The following is a 16,617-nucleotide window of genomic DNA, read 5'->3' as shown; positions in this document are numbered from 1 at the left end:
GATTCATATTTCTTAAGACTAACGTTGGTCTCTGTTAAGCGCTTCCTCTGTGCCGAGCACCGTTCTAAGCGCTGGGGGAGGCACAGGGGAATCAGGTTGTCCCACGTGGGGCTCACGGTCTTCATCCCCATTCTAATAACGTTGGTATTTGTTCAGCGCTTACTATGTGCCGAGCACTGGTCTAAGCGCTGGGGGAGATACAGGGTCATCAGGTTGGCCCACGGGGCGGGGCTCACGGTTTGCATTTTGCATTTCAGAGTTTACCCCATTTTGCAGATGAGGTAACTGAGGCACAGAGAAGTGAAGTGACTTGTCCACGGTCACACAGCTGACAAGTAGCGGTAGGACCCTTCCTCCTTGTATTATTATCATTATCAGTAGTAGTAGTGGGGCCCTTCCTCCTTTATTATTATTAATATTATTATTAGTCGTAGTAGTAGTCGGGCCCTTCCTCCTTTTATTATTAGTAGTAGTAATAATAATACTCATGTTATTTGTTAAGCACTTACTTTGTGCCAAGCACTGTTCTAAGCACTGGGGGGTGGAGGGGTCAGGTTGTCCCACGTGGGGCTCACAGTCTTAATCCCCATTTTACAGATGAGGTCACTGAGGCCCAGAGAAGTGGAAGGACTTGCCCAAGGTAGATGAGAACCCAGACCCTTCGACTCCCAGGCCTAGGCTCTTTCCACTAGGCCACACTGCTTCTCCAGTTTGACACTGACAAGCTCCAGGCCAGCAGAGCCAGGGGCGGCAGGGCCCACGGAGAATAATGTGACAAGCCTGGCACTAGGCACTGGAGCTAATTCAGCAATGACGGAGGCCCCGCCGAAAATGGCAGACGTCAGTGGGGTGAATGTCAAGGGCTTCAGGGGTATATCCTGGGCATATGGCAATGCACAAGGGGAACTGAGGGCTTTGCCAGGGAAGGCCTCTTGGAGTTGTGATTTTTGGTTGGCTTTGAAGGTGGGGAGAGTGGGGGTCTCTCATATATGAAGGGGGAGTTCCAGGCCAGGATGTTAACAGCTCCCAGCACCAATATTCCCCCCTCGCCCTACAACTCTTCAAAACATTGCTCCAGGTTGCATGCGATCAATGGTATTTTTTGAGCATTTAATATAAGCAGAGCACTGTACTAAGTACTTGGGAGAGTCCAATAGAACACAGTTGGTAGATACGTTCCTTGCCCTCAAGGAGCACTGTGGGAGTATGACGGCACAAGGACCTGGCTCCACTGGGCGCCCCCGTGACGATTTAGTCCTTGGGGGGGTCCCGAGCTCCCACGAGCAAACAGAGTGGGAGTAGAGAAGCTACCACCGTAAGTGGCAGCAGCAAATGTTAGAGCCCCCACACCCCAATACACACACTTCGCTTCCCGGCCTCCCAGGGGGCCGGAGTGGCGGGGCCGGGACACCGGCAGTATGGCCCATGGATAGAGCACAGGCCTGGGAGTTAGAAGGACCTGGGTTCTAATTCCACCTCTGCCACTTGTCTCATGTGTGGCTTTTGGCAAGTCACTTCACTTTTCTGGGCTCAGTTTCCTCATCTGTGAATGGGGAGTAAGACTGTGAGGCCTCTGCGGAACAGGGACCGTGTCCAACCCGAGCACCTCGTATCTACCCCAGCGTTTAGAACGGTGACTGGCATAAAGGAAGTGCTTAACGTCTGCCACAATTATTATTTTTTCCCAACCCCACATCCTATTATGCACCAGTGTCAGCAAATTTGGGAAACTTCTTTTTTATTTACATTTTTTACAGGTAAAAACCTAACAGGGCCCAAGTGCCAGTCCGGGACCCCCCAAGACAGACAGGGCCGGGCTGCACCTCGTCCATCCGAACGAACCCAGACTCCGCCTGGGAGTTGGGAGTCTGCTGGTGTCAAAATCTGGCTGGGTTCAGTCACGTCCAGTCCAAGACCTCCTGCGAGGTCAGGGCTTCTAGAGGCCCGGGTTGGCCGAGGTGGCCCCGAGTCCCGCCGGGCGGTGGTGTGGGAGGGGTAGGGGTAGGCCCCCCCGGTCCTAGCCGGGCGAGGTGACCTGCGGGGCTTCGCTGGGGCTCGAAGAACAGGGGCCTCTGCCCTCCTGTGCTGGGGCCCCCTCTGGATCCGGTCGGGTTCACCGAGAGACATGGAGCCTTCAGTCCTCATCCACATGGCCCACGTAGTGGCAGATGGCGTCGTAGTCCAGCTTCAGCACCGGCCCCTCCTCGTCCCGCTGCAGCTGCACCAGGGCTCGGCTTCGCTCTCTGTCCCGCCGCAGGATCCGCCCCAGCTGAGGGAGGAGAACGTCAGGGCCGCCTGCCTCTCGTGCGGAGGGGTCGGGGGGGGGGGGGGGGGGGGGACGGGAGCCCTGACATCTCCATCCCCAAACCCTCGCCCCGTTCCTCCTCGTAGGGTCTCGGTCAAACGGTCTTGGAGCTGTGAGCTGAACCGGGGGGTAGCGGGGTCCGTACTCACCCGGCCCGAGAACTGGCCCAACACTACCATGATCCAGTTGTCTTCGTCCTTCGGGATGAGGGTCTCCAGCATGGCCTCCTTCACACCTGTGGGCACATTCAACCGTATTTACTGAGTGCTTACTGTGTGCAGACCACTGTACTAAGCGCTTGGAAAGTACAGTTCGGCAACAGATAGAGACCATCCCTACCCAACACCGGGCTCATTCAATCATATTTATTGAGTGCTTTCTGTGTGCAGAGCCCTGTACTAAGGGCTTGGGAAAATATAATGCAACAACAAACAGGGACATTCCCTGCCGACAATGAACTCACAGGTCTAGAGTAGGGGAGACAGACATCAGGTCAAATACAAATCAATAAAATGACAGATCTGTACCTAAGTGCTTTGGGGCTGGGGGTTAGGGGGGTGAAGAGCAAAGCGGTAAATAAAATGACAGATCTGTACATAAGTGCTTTGGGGCTGAGGGGCGAAGAGCAAAGAGGTAAATAAAATGACAGACAAGTACATAAGTGCTGTGGAGCTGGGAGGGAGGGAGAGCAAAGTCAGAGTGACGCAGAAGGGAGAGGGAGATGAGGAAAAGTGGGGCTTGGTCTGGGAAGCCTTCTTAGAGGAGATGTACTTTCAGTAAGGCTTTGAAGTGGGGGAAGAGTGGTTGCCTGTCAAGTGGTTGTGGAGGCACGAGTGGACGGGCAGTTGTCGACGCAGGAAAGGCTGAGGACGGAAACCCCAGCGGGCCATGGGGAACGGGTGCTCCAGGCAGAGCCTGGTAGGAGCGGAGCGGGTGAAGGAGAGCCAGGACTAAGAGTGGAGGTAGAGCTAGTTGGAGACCACCCCTCCCGCCCCACTTTGCTTGCTCACCTTCCAGGACTCGGCCGTCTTCTGTCCGGCAAACACAGGTGTCTGGACTCACAACATCTTCGATGATCATCTGCAACAGGCCAAAGAAAAAACTAGATTGCATTTAATGAGCATTTATTGTGTGCAGAGCACTGGACAAAACAGTAGTCAGCAGACGGGATCGCTGCCCACAAGGAGCTTAGAGTCCAGTGGAAATGGGAATGAGCTGTGAGCCGGACGACAGGAGGATTCTGGAATGCTACGACACTAAGGGCCCCCGATAGGGTGAAAACTTTAAGGAGAATAGGAGTGGGATGAGAGAAGGAGAAAGACCCCGGTTACCATCAATCTATTGATGCCAATCAAACAATAGTATTTACCGAGAGCCTGTGTGCAGAACATTACCCCAGACAGGGGACTATGAAAGTTAGAAGACACAATTCCTGTTCTCATGGGGCTTACAATCTAGACATAAAATTACTGCAGAATAATTTGAGGCAGAGAGGTCAGGAAAAATCCCCTGAAGAAATGGCAAGGATATTGAAGGAGAGGAGGGAATTTCCTGCCACGTCTTTGAAGAGACTGGCTTTCAAAAACATGGTATTTATTAAGTGCTTACTAGATATGCGGCAAGCATTGAGCAACAGGATAGATGCAAGATAATCAGATTGGACACAGTCATTGTCCCACGGGGTATCACAGTCTAAGAGGTAGGAAGAGAGGGATGTTCTCCCCGTTTTACAGATAAAGAAACTGAGGCAAAAGAGGGGTTAAATGATTTGCCAAAGGTCACATGGGTCAGTGGCAGGGCTGGGATGAAAACCCGAGGCTCCTAACCCCCAAGAAGCAGTGTCGAATAGGGGAAAGTACGTGGGCCGGGGAGTTAGGGGGCTGCCCCCTTACACTGGGACCCCCAACGTGGGACGGGGACTGTGTCTAAACTGATTCTCTTCTATCTATCTACCCCAATACCGGGCACATGGTAAGAGTTTAATGAAGACCATGATTACTCTTATCTTCCCAGCCCCATGCTCTTTCCACTAAGCTACACTGCCGGCCCTCCGGTCCCATTCCCAAGGGAGGTGAATCCGCTTCTCACTTCTCTGAGGGTCCCTTGGGAGAGTGGTGGAGATCGGAGTCAAGGAGGCAGTCCTGCGATGAGGGAGCCAGTACCTTGCAGTTGTAGTATCTCCCCGCTTTGTACAGCTTGTCGACGAAGCGCACACGCAGGTCTCGCTGCAGCCAGTGAGGGGCCCGTGAAGACCCGGCCGGCCCACCCTCCTTGCCCGTGACTCCGGCCGGCCCGCCCTCTTGGCCCGTGACTCCGGCTGGCCTGCTCTCCTTGCTCTTGGCTCCGGCCGCCCTGGCAAGAAGCAGAGGCCTGAGGGACTTTGAAGCACCTGGTGACCATGACCTTCCCTAATCCAATCCCAGGACCCCACCCCGACCACAACGGGGTCCTCAACTGCCAAATGGACAGCTTTAACCGCTTCGAGCCCCCGATACCTGTCTGGGGACAGCCTCCTCTTTAGGTCCTTGTCCTCTCGCCGGATGGAGGGAGACCCACCTCTCAGCCTCTGGTCGATGCCATTCTGCAGCTCCGGGCCGGGTCTGGACAGGCGGGCTTCGGGACCGGAGAGAGGACGGGAAGCAGGTTCAGTGCTACCGACGGTGGTAGGTGGGCAATGAGGGGGCAGTGGGAAACACTAGGAGGCTCACTCGGGACAGGAGAAGGAGTTGCTCGAGGTGGCTGGATCCTACCAGGACAGTCACATGGCTGGCGGGTGGGGAGGGAAGGGATGGGGGGGAGAGGGAGTAGTGCTCCTTCTAATTCCATCTCATCTTTCATTGCTGACCCCGTTCCCCACATCTTCCCTCTGGTCTGGAACTCCCTCCCCCTTCATAACTGACAGACCACAGCTCTTCCCACCTTGAAGATCATACTAAAGTCACAGCTCCCCTAAGAAGCCTTCCCTGACTAACCTCTCATTTCCCCACCCTGTTTGCCCTCCCTATGCACTTGGGTCTGTACCCCTCAAGCAGCTGGATCCTCGCCCCAGCCCCACCGCACTTACGTACGTCTCCACATACTCGGCCACTTCCCCCGTTATTTATTTTGATCGAAAGCTCCTTAAGGGCAGGGACCGTGTCTACCGACTCTGTAGTACCGCATTCTTCCAGGCGCTTAAAACAGTGCTCCACACATAATAAGCGCTCAATAAATACCACTGATTGATCGACCGGTTGACTGGACGGCAGCCAAGACAGCAGAAGATGGGGCAAGGTGAGAGATGAGTGAAGAAGCAGTATTGGGCAGAGACCTGAGGGGCACTGTGGGAAGTGGAGGAAAGAGGGCTATAAGGAGACCCAGTGGCTAGGACCATCACTCACTCAGGTCTGTCGCGTTACTGTCGAATTCCTTCTGACTGACTGGCTTCAGCACGTATTCGCTGATGGTCACCATGTGGCCTCCGACCGCCAGCCTCACCATCGCGCGGGCATTGTCGGGGTCCAGCCCCTCCACCTGAGGAACGGGTAGGCAGGAGAGGCCGGGGCTGGGCGGCTTGGATCCCCTGCTCTGCCTCCTCAGACGATCCCTACCGCCCACTTTCCATTTCCTGACACCAAACTCCACTTCCCATCCCAGGGTGGCAGCCCCCGACGGATCCCCGGGACAAACTGCTCCCCTTCCCCTGGTCCCGGGGGGAACAGAAGGGCGAGCAGGCAGCGGCAAGGCTGAATGGCTCCATCACCGCCCCCAGGTTCAGGGGCCTGCTGACCCCCCGGGAAAGAACCCAATAGATCGGGACCTCACCTTCCCGTACAGCTCCTTATGTGGACCGGAGAGGATGAGCACGGAGGCCCCCGGTGCCAACCTCTGAGATTCCCCCTCCTCCTCTTCCTCCTCTTGTCCGGCCGGCCTCTTCTCTCCGGGCCGGGGGCGCCGTCCGGCGGCCCGGGGGCCCAGTTTCTCCACGGCTGCTCTGTCGGCTCCCAGGCCCAACCCTTTGGGGCGCAGCTGATTCTCCTGTGGTTTCACGTCCCTGAGGAAGTGAAGGATCCCTGGACTGTAAACTCGTGGTGGGCGGGAAATGGCTGCGAGTGTATGGTACTCGCCCAAACTTGAGCACAGTGCTCTGCACACAATAAGTGCTCAATAAATGCCACTGATTGATGGATAGAGGGGCATGCTTTCTGTTTAGCTCTCCCCTAGAACTCCCCATCCCTTTGCCCCAGTCCAGCAACCTTTCCCTGTCTCCTGCCATGGCACGGGGGGGTTGGACGGTTTTGCTGGGTGCTCTCCTGGGCCATTTTCCGGGCTCTGAATTCACTTAGCCCAACATGCTCGCACGATCCAGCAAAGGAAACTCACCCATGGTCCCCAGTGGACCTCCACCCAAGCCTCTCCAGGTGCCACTCACTGTTTGAAGGTGCGCCCGATGCCCTCGCCTGCTTTCCAGCCCATCCCCCGCAACATGGCTATCCCATAGGCTTCCACTGGCACCACCTCATAATCCGCCTCTGTCGCCTGAAGGACAGGAGAGAAAACAGAGTTTTAGCTATCAATGGTATTTATTGAGCGCTTAAGAGAGTACAACACAACAAGGTTGGTTCCTTGGTCTCTAGACCCTCAGCTGATTACGGGCAGGGAACGTGTCTGCTAATTCTGCTGTACCGTGGTCCGCCGAGCATAGTGCAGTGTTCTGCACATAGTAAGCGCTCAGTAAACACATGCTCCTTGCCCACAAGGAGCTTACAGTCTAGAAGGGGAGGTAGACATTAGACCATATCATGGATATGGACTTAAGAGCTGTGGGGCAGAGGTCAGGATGAATATCAAGTGCTTAAAAGGGTACAAATCCAAATGCAAGAGTGACACAGAAGGAAGAGAGTGCAGGGGAAATGAGAGCTCAGTCAGGGAAGACCTCTTAGAGACCGGATTTGAATAAAGCTTTGAAGGTGGGGAGAGTGGTGGCCTGTCAGATACAAAAGGAGAGGTAATTACAGGCTGGAGGGAGGATATGGGTAAAGGGGTCAGCTATGAGACAGACGAGACTGAGATACAGTGAATAGGTTGGTGGTAGAGGAGCAAAGTGAGCATGCTAGGGTGTAGTAGGAAATAGTGAGATAAGATGGTAAGGGGCAAGGTGACTGACGGCTGTAAAGCTGATGGAAAGGAGTTTCTCTCTGATGTGGAGGTGGGTGGGTAATTGCTGGAGGTTCTAGAGGAGTGGAGAAACATGGACTGAATGATTTTTTAGAAAAATGATCTGGACAGCAGAGTGACGTATGGACTGCAGTGGGGAGAGACAGGGAGATCAGCAAGGAGGTTGAGGCGGAAATCAAAGTGGGCTAGGATAAGTGGTTGCATTAGCATAGTAGCAGTTTGGACAGAGAGGGAAGAGTGAATTTCAGTGAGGTTGTGAAAGGATATGGTGACATTGAATATGTGGGTTGAATGCGAGAGATGAGTAGAGGATAATGCCAAGATTATAAAGACCATCATTATTAATACAGGCTTAAGAGGTAGGGAGGATGTTGGTGCTCTCTAGAGTTGAGAGGAAAGTCAGGGGGAGCATAGGATGTGGGTGGGATGATGAGGAGTTCTGTTCTCGACATGTTAAGTTTGAGGTGTCAGCAGGACAACCAAGTAGAGATGTCCTGAAGGCAGGAGGAAAGATGACACGGCAGAGAAGGAGACAGATCGGGGCTGTGGATGTATATTTGGGAATACTCCGCAAACCGACGGTAGTTGAAGCCATGGGAGCAAATGAGTTCTCAAAGTGAATGGTGTAAATGGAGAATAGAAGGGTAACCAGAACTGAGCCTTGAGGATTTTCCACAGACAGTGGATGGGAGGCAGAGGAGGAGCCTGTGCAAGAGACCGAGAAGAAGCGGCCAGAGAGATAGGAAGAGAACCAGGACGGGACAGTGCCAGTGAAGCCGAGGTTAAATAATGTGTTCAGGAGAAGAGGGAGGTCTACAGCGTTCAAGGCAGCTGAGAGGTTGAAGAGAATTAGGATGAAGTAGCGGCCGTTGGATTTGTCAAGGAAATCTTGGAGTGGGCAGTTTCCATGCACTGATGGGGGTGAAGCCAGATTCTAAGAGGTCAAGGAGAGAATTGGAGGAGAGGACACGGGCAGCAGGTGCAGAAAACTCACATAAGGAGTGAAGAAAAGAACTGTAGGAGAGAGACGGGGCGATAACTGCAGGGAGCCGTGGGGTCGAGAGAGAGTTTTTTCAGGATGGGGTCGTGTGAACATGTTTGAAAGCAGTGAGGAAGAAGCCATTGGAGAGTGAAAAGTTGAAGTTGGTCAGACGGGGAAGAGATGGGGCAAATGTTTTGATAAGGTGCGAAGGGATGGGGTCAGAGACGAAGAGGAGGCAGGGGATATCTTGAGATACTGCTGCAAAAGACAGGAGAGTCGAATAAGGGGAAGGAGGGACTAGAGAGGAGCAGGGGAGATTATAAGGAGGTCACCTATGACACAGAGGCCAGCTACCACCCCTTCCCAAGAAGAAAAATGGGAGCAAGGAGACATTCTAACAAGAACAGACTCCGATGGGGAAACTGCGACTCAGCTTGCTCCTGGAAATTACGAGGAAAGGAGACACCTCTGGCTCTCCCGTTACCTAGGAATGGTCCGGGGATCAAAATGGAGTTTGGTTGGGCCATTCTTTTCCCCAGATGGCGGAGCCACAATGAATACGAATTAAGTCTGGAGAAGAAATCCCCCTAAAGCCAGGTGTGTTCACAATGACAAGGTGCAACCTCGCTGCTGGGGGAGTTGAATACATGAGTGGTTGTTCTTGTAGCTTGCTGGAACTTGTGCCCCCAGCAACACCACAGAGAGATTTCTTCGATGCAAAGTGGACAAATGGCAGCTACCACACTGAATGGGGGTTGCAGGCTCCTTCAGGAACCTGAGGAGGCCCAAAAGATCCTGAGCAGGGCACTAATCTGTTGCTGGCTCTTCAGTTCTCCGGATTAGCCGGGTCAAACGTGGGTCAGTGGGCAACCTTTCTGATCCAAGGTTATGAGGAGGGCTAGATACTGGAACACAAAAACTTTGCTTTGTGAGAAAGAGGTCAATCTAGTCCTCGCTTGGGGGCATTTGGCCAACTAATGCAAAAGGAAAAAAAAAAAAAAACAGGCCAAGAAGAGACAGGAGCGAGGCCAGGCTGGTTGGGATAGATATGCCCTCCCTTTCCCTCTGCCCCTCCTCCCCTCCCCATTCCCCCTACTCCCTCCCACCGCTCTACCCCCTTCCCCTCCCCACAGCACTGTGTATATTTGTATATATTTCTCTATTTATTTTAATGATGTGTATATATCTATGATTCTATTTATCTATTTTGACGGTATTGATGTCTACTTGTTTTGTTTTGTTGTCTCCCCCTTTTAGACTGTGAGCCCGTTGTTGGGCAGGGATGGTCTCTATTTGTTGCCAAATTGTACATTCCAAGCGCTCTGCACACAGTAAGCGCTCAGTAAATATGAATGAATGAATGAATATGTGGCAGGGCGGCAAATTCTAGGAGGAGAAACCTCCCGGAAAGTAGGATCGAAAGGTAGATGGCAGCAGCTTGTTGAAGGAATGGCGGGACATGGTCCAAGGAATACAGAAGTTCCTGAAGGGGGAGAATAAACAGAGGCCAGAAGCTGAGTGTGGAGCAAGGATGGTTACAGAAGTGAGAAGTAAGCTAGGCCGGGAGGCAAAGGGACAGGCAGGGGGGCTTACCGACTCCGGCCGGAGGCTGACATCCACTTTGTCCCCATCCTCAAAGCCATCAGGGACGCGGTTCTGCATGAGCAGCGGGATCGCCAGATTGGGGTCTACCTGCGAGCCGTTCTCTCGTTCCTCTAGGGACTTTTTCGACTCTGAAGGAAGGGGATAGGGGTCCCACATGGAGCGTGGTGAGGGTCGGCAGCAGGCTCTGGTCCCATGCCTCCATTTCCCCTGGGGTCTCACTTCCCACTGAGGACCGCTCACCTTCGATTATCTCTTTCACTGCCTGGGTCAGAACTCCGTCCTCGGGAGGAGGCGGCTTGGATTCCTTCTGAACAGCGGGAGCCGGTGCTGGCTTCCTCCATTGGTTGTTTTTTATCAGGGGGATGATCAGCTCCTTGGGAGCCTCCGCCGGTTTCACGCTGCCCATAAAAGGGAAAGAAAAAACCGGGAAGACCGTGAACGGCCCGGCGTCACTCTTTCATTCCCTGGCCAAACTCTTCCCTGTAGTTGCCACCTCCCGCCACCATCATCATCCTCATCAATGTTGCGTGTCTACTAGGTGCAAAACAATAGTAAGCATCTGAGAGACCTGACCCTCCCTTCACCACACTTATCCACTTTCTCCTCCCAGTTCTCTCACTTCATTCCTCTCATGCCCACCTACTCCCTGTGCCTCATTCTCAATATTCATATTTATTGGGCATTTACTGTGGGCACAAAACTGTACTAAGCACTTGTCTACCCTCCCCTTCGCCCCGACTCGCTCCCCTTGCTCTACCCCTCTCCCCTGCCCCACAGCACATGTGTATATGCATACATATTTATAATTCTATTTATTTATAATATTGATGTGTATATATCTAACTCTATTTATACTGATGGCATTGATGCCTGTTTACTTGTTCTGATGTCTGCCTACCCCTTCTGGACTTTGAGCCTCCTGTGGGCAGGGATTGTCTCTATTTGTTGCTGAATTGTACTTCCCAAGCGGTTAGTAGAATGCTCTGCACACAGTAAGAGCTCAATAAATACGATTGAATGAACGAATGAATGAGAACAATACAAGTCATATTCCCTGCCCATAGCAATCTCATCTCTCCTGCCTCTTGCTCATAGCCTCCCTTCCCTTCACATCTGCCAAACCACTTCTGCTCTCCCCACTTCCAAAAGTCTACTGAAATCACATCTCCTCCAGGAGGCCTTCCTTGCTTTCATCTATCTCCCCACATCCCTCAAAATCACAATTGCCACTTCAGATCCTCCACATCATCTAAGCACTTGGGTCCTCTGCGTTTCTTTTTTTTAAAGAAGCAGCGTGACTCAGTGCAAAGAGCCCGGGCTTGGGAGTCAGAGGTCCTGGGTTCAAATCCCACTCAGCCACTTGTCAGCTGTGTGACTTTGGGCAAGTCACTTCATTTCTCTGTGCCTCAGTTCCCTCATCTGTAAAATGGGGATTAAGACTGTGAGCCCCACGTGGGACAACCTGATCACCTTGTATCCCCTCCCGCGCTTCGAACAGTGCTTTGCAAATAAGTGCTTAACAAATGATGCCATTATTATTATTAGGTATGCATCTTAACATTTTCTTGCTTCCTCCTGTCCGCAAATTATTTTAGTGTCCGCCTTACCCGATAAATGACAAACTCCTTGGGGTCGGGGATCATGCCTATTTTTACTCTACTGCACTCTCCCAAGCGCTTAGCACATAGGAAGCGCCCATGAAACACTACTGCAACACGACTAGAGAAGCAGCATAGCCTAGTGGCAAGTGCACGGGCCTGGGGGCCAGAGGTCGTGGGTTCTAATCCCGAACCCAGAGGTCGTGGGTTCTAATCCCGAACCCGCCACTTGTCTGCTCTTTGACCCTGGGAAAACCACTTCACTTCTCCTGGCCTCAGTCCCCTCATCTGTAAAAATGGGGATTAAGATTGTGAGCCCCACGTGGGACAACCTGATCGCCTTGTATCTACCCCAGCGCTTAGTACAGCGCTTGGCACATGGCAAGCGTTTAACAAATACTATTAGTAGAAGCAGCGTGGAAAGAGCCCGGGCTTGGGAGTCGGAAGTCATGGGTTCAAATCCCGGCTCAGCCGCTTGTCAGCGGTGTGACTTTGGGCAAGTCACTTCCCTTCTCTGGGCCTCAGTTAAACTCATCTGTCAAGTGGAGATGAAGAGTGTGAGCCCCACGTGGGACAACCTGATGACCTTGTATCCTCCCCAGCGCTTAGCACATAGTAAGCGCTTAACAAATGCCATCATTATGATGATGATGCCGGTCCTGCAGCCGGTCCTGCAGCCTCCCCCTCACCTTTGCAGTTCGTTCCTTTCTACAGCCTTAAGGAAATCTTTCTCCTCCACCGCGTCCTTCCCGCCCTTCGGCTCCACCACCCTCTTCCGAGCGGCCGTGCGAGTGAAGCTGAAAGACACCGGGGCCGGTGCCACTGGAGGCCCCTCGTCGTCGTCGGCCATTTCGGCCTCCTTCCCTCCGGCCGGGAGCGGGGCGCGCACTGCTTGCTGGGATTTGTAGTTCTGCGCCTGCGGAAAACGGGGGCGAAGGGACGCGGGAAAACTACCATTCCCATAATGCAAAGCTCGAAGGGAGACAGGCACCTCCCGAGGCATGCCGGGAGTTGTAGTTCCGAGACTCCCTTTGCCCCTTAATAATTTGTTGGTATTTGTTAAGCGCTTACTCTAAGCGCTGGGGGAGATACAGGGTCATCAGGCGGTCCCATGTGAGGCTCCCAGTGAATCCCCATTTTACAGATGAGGTCACTGAGGCCCAGAGAAGTGAAGTGACTTGCCCCCAGTCACCCAGCTGACAAGTGGCAGGGCCAGGATTCGAACCTATGATCTCTGACTCCCAAGCCCGGGCACTTTCCACTGAGCCACGCCGCTTCTCGTAATGATTGTGGTATTTGTTAGTGGCTTACCGTGTGCCAGACACTGTACTAAGCGCTGGGGTGGATATTTTACAAGCCAGTCGGGTTGCAGAATCCCATGTGGGGCTCACAGTCTCAATCCCCATTTGACAGATGAGGGAAGTGAGGCAAGGAGAAGTGAAGTAATAATAACAATAATTGATTTTGTTAAGCGCTTACGATGTGCCCAGCACTGTTCTAAGGGCTGGGGTAGATACAGGGTAATCAGCTTGTCCCACGTGGGGCTCACAGACATAATCCCCATAATCCCCATTTTACAGATGAAGTGAAGTTACATTTCACAGAGAAGTGAAGTGACTCGCCCAAAGTCACAGAGCTAATAAGTGGCAGATACGGGATTAGAACCCACAACCTCTGACTCCCAAGCCCAGACTCTTTCCACTAAGCCAGGCAGCCTGAGGTCATACAGCAGACAAGTGGGGGAGCTGGGATTAGAACCCACAACCTTCTGACTCCCAGGCCTGTGCTCTGTTATACCTTGGTGCATCCCTGCAACTGCCCTTCAGAGGTGCTTTGGTGAGGAGAGGACTTGAGTCAAGAGGCTTGGGTTCTAATCCCAATTTCACCGCACACCTGTGGGAGTCACTTAATAATAATGTTGGTATTTGTTAAGTGCTTACTATGTGCAGAACACCATTCTAAGCGCTGGGGTAGATACAGGGTAATCAGGTTGTCCCATGTGAGGCTCACAGTCTTAATCCCCATTTTACAGATGAGGTAACTGAGGCACAGAGAAGTTAAGTGACTGGCCCATGTCACACAGCTGACAAGTGGCAGGGCTGGGATTCGAACCCATGACCTCTGACTCCCAAGCCCGTGCTCTTTCCACTGAGCCACACTGCTTCTCTACTTCTCTGTGCCTCCGTTTCCTCATTTGTAGAATGGGGATCAAATACTTGATCTCCCTTCTATTTAGCACAAGGTAGGACAGGGACTGTGCCTGACCTAACCATTCATTCATTCATACATTCAGACGTATTTCATTCAATAGTATTTATTGAGCGCTTACTATGTGCAGAGCACTGTACTAAGCGCTTGGGATGAACAAGTCGGCAACAGATAGAGACAGTCTCTGCCGTTTGACGGGCTTACAGTCTAATCGGGGGAGACGGACAGACGAGAACAATGGCAATAAACAGCGTCAAGGGGAAGAACATCTCGTAAAAACAATGGCAACTAAATAGAATCGAGGTGATGTACAATTCATTAACAAAATAAATTTATTGAGTGCTTACAGTATGCGGAGCTTGGGAGAGTACAACAAAACAATATAACAGACACATTTCCTGCCCATAACGGGCTTACAGTCTAGAGGGGGAGACAGACATTAATTTATATTATTTTAATAAATTACCGATACATTCATAAGTGCTGTGGAATTGGGGTTGGAATGCCCTCCCTTCTCACCTCCACCAAACTAACTCTCTTCCCCTCTTCAAAGTCCTACTGAGAGCTCACCTCCTCCAAGAGGCCTTCCCAGACTGAGCCTGCCCTTTCCCTCTGCTCCCCCTCTCCTCCCCTCCCACCCTCTGCTCTTCCCCCTTCCCCTCCCTCAGCACTGTGCTCATTTGTATATATTATTTATTACCCCATTTATTTTGTTAATGAGGTGTATATCTCCTTGATTCTATTTATCTTGATGATGTTGTCTTGTTTTGTTTTGTTCTGTTTTGCTTTGCTGTCTGTCTCCCCCGTGTAGACTGTGAGCCCGTCATTGGGCAGGGATGGTCTCTATCTCTTTCTCTATCTGTTGCTGAATTGTATATTTCAAGCACTTAGTACAGTGCTCTGCACATAGTAAGCACTCCATAAATGCTATTGAATGAATACAGGAAGGAAGGAAGGAAAGGACTCTGGAATCTTGACCTGTTTTTTGTATGTTGTCACTGACAGGGCTCAAAAAATACTGTTGAAACACCAACTGAATGAGAGACGAATCCCTGCATTCCTCCAGTCACATGGATAGAGTTCCCATTTCCAGGGGCTGTTAATCCATCCCATCGGTCCCTTGAGGCCCTTGCTCACTGCTGTTAGGCGTCTTGTTTAATCAATACAATACTGGTGGACAGAGCTGAGTTAATGACCTGCAGCCACGACCATCCTCCATTTGTCCTTAGTGCTCTTCCCCCACAAGAAGCATAGACCAGAGGGACCCAGGTCCAGAGCATGATAAGAGGGCAATCTATACTCCAATGCCCAAGCCACTCCAAACTTTTTTGGAAACCCAGGATTGAAGCCTAAAGCCTGAGATGCTTTTTTTTTTCCTTCTCCCAGATTTCCAGTGCAGTTCCTACCTTTTCCTTCAATCTTCTAAATTCCTGCTTCAAACACACACCAAGGCACTTCACCCATTCAATCGTATTTATTGAGCCCTTACTGTGTGCAGAGGACTGTACTAAGTGCTTGGGAGAGTACAAGACAACAATAATCATGACACCCTCTCCAGACCCTCACCACCCTCCATAATGGCCGAGAGGGGGTAATAACGAACGGACTGATAAACTTATTAAAAATATAGTATTAAGTTCTTGGTATTTACTTTCTTTTGAAATATCTGATTTGGGCTGATCCAGATAGAGGCACAGAATCGAAGAGGACCCTGCTAGCAGTGAGATTATCTCCCTGGGGGCAAGTGGTGTGTTGAGAATCTCTTACACATTGTGCCCAAGAGAATACAGTGATGTCCATATTCCGGCCCTTTGCCATTTGGGGTCAGAGTAACTCAGACACCAAGGGTTAAGATGATGACGATGGTGTTTGTCAGGCGATTACTACGCGTCAAGCCTTGTTCCCAGAGCTGGGGTAATAATAACTGTGGTACTTGTTAAGCACTTACTATGTGCCAGACACTGTACTGAGTGCTGAAGATACAAGCCGGTCAGGTTGGACACAGTTCCTGTCCCACCTGGGACTCACAGTCTTAATCCCCATTTTACAGATGAGGTAACTGAGGCCCAGAGAAGTGAAGTGACTTGCCCAAGGTCATCCAGCAGACAAGTGGCAGAGTAGGGATTAGAACCCAGGTCCTTCTGGCTCCCAGGCCTGAGTCAATGCTGATTCCCCATGCTACTCTTTAAGAGGGTAAAGGTTTTAAATTGTACTGTCAGTAGGTCAAGTACTTGTTTTTGCGATAACGAAATGGTAGGGTTCACATTTTGAAAGGAACCATCCACATTTTGGAGAAGCAGTGTGGCCTAGTGGAAAGAGCCCGGGCCCGGGAGTCAGAGGACCTGGGTTCTAATCCCGGCTCTGCCACATGTCTACTCTGTGACCTTGGGCAAGTCACTTCACTTCTCTGTGTCTCAGTCACCTCAACTGTAAAATGGGGATTAAAAATGTGGGACAGGGACTGTGTCCAACCTGAAGACCCTGTAACTACTCCAGAGCTTAGTACAGTGCCTGGCCCACGGCAAATGCTTAACAAATACTATAAAAAGCAAACAAAAAAATGATCTTGTCCAGGTCCCTGCAAATGCCCAGAGAACCAGGGCAGCCTGTGATCACAGAACAGGATAACTCTGAGACCTCAACAATAGTAGGCTCTACTGGGCCCTCACCCATTTTGCAAACCATCAGAGTACCTTCTTGCAAAACAACCAGGGGAAAAACAATAGCAAGAAATAAAAAACAAAGAGTAACAAGAGCAACAA

The 16,617-nt window shown here is 51.6% G+C and overlaps 1 protein-coding gene across 1 annotated transcript; it reads right to left on the bottom strand.

Annotated features, from left to right (window-relative positions):
• Nucleotides 1–1,721: 1,721 nt before the first annotated feature.
• Nucleotides 1,722–12,542, bottom strand: GPKOW (G-patch domain and KOW motifs). The gene is made up of 11 exons (XM_029068012.2): nt 12,337–12,542; nt 10,290–10,447; nt 10,038–10,177; nt 6,717–6,823; nt 6,110–6,338; nt 5,686–5,818; nt 4,801–4,918; nt 4,468–4,657; nt 3,316–3,385; nt 2,455–2,540; nt 1,722–2,269 (listed from the first exon to the last, which is right to left on the bottom strand). Exons 1-11 carry the CDS (start codon nt 12,495–12,497, stop codon nt 2,135–2,137), a joined length of 1,527 nt encoding a protein of 508 aa, XP_028923845.1. The 5' UTR covers nt 12,498–12,542; the 3' UTR covers nt 1,722–2,134.
• Between the last annotated feature and the right edge of the window lie 4,075 nt (nt 12,543–16,617).

The sequence above is a fragment of the Ornithorhynchus anatinus genome, chromosome 6 (genome assembly GCF_004115215.2).
Source record: "Ornithorhynchus anatinus isolate Pmale09 chromosome 6, mOrnAna1.pri.v4, whole genome shotgun sequence".
Classification (NCBI taxonomy): Eukaryota; Metazoa; Chordata; class Mammalia; order Monotremata; family Ornithorhynchidae; genus Ornithorhynchus; species Ornithorhynchus anatinus.
This window is presented reverse-complemented; position numbering and strand designations above follow the sequence as displayed.

Coding starts and splice junctions, on each gene's coding strand:
- GPKOW (XM_029068012.2), bottom strand. CDS start 12,497: ATGGCCGACGACGACGAGGGGCCTCCAGTGGCACCGGCCCCGGTGTCT. Junction 10,448..12,336: donor GAAAGGAACGAACTGCAAAG/GTGAGGGGGAGG, acceptor TTTTATGGGCAG/CGTGAAACCGGCGGAGGCTC. Junction 3,386..4,467: donor GGAGATACTACAACTGCAAG/GTACTGGCTCCC, acceptor GGCCTGTTGCAG/ATGATCATCGAAGATGTTGT.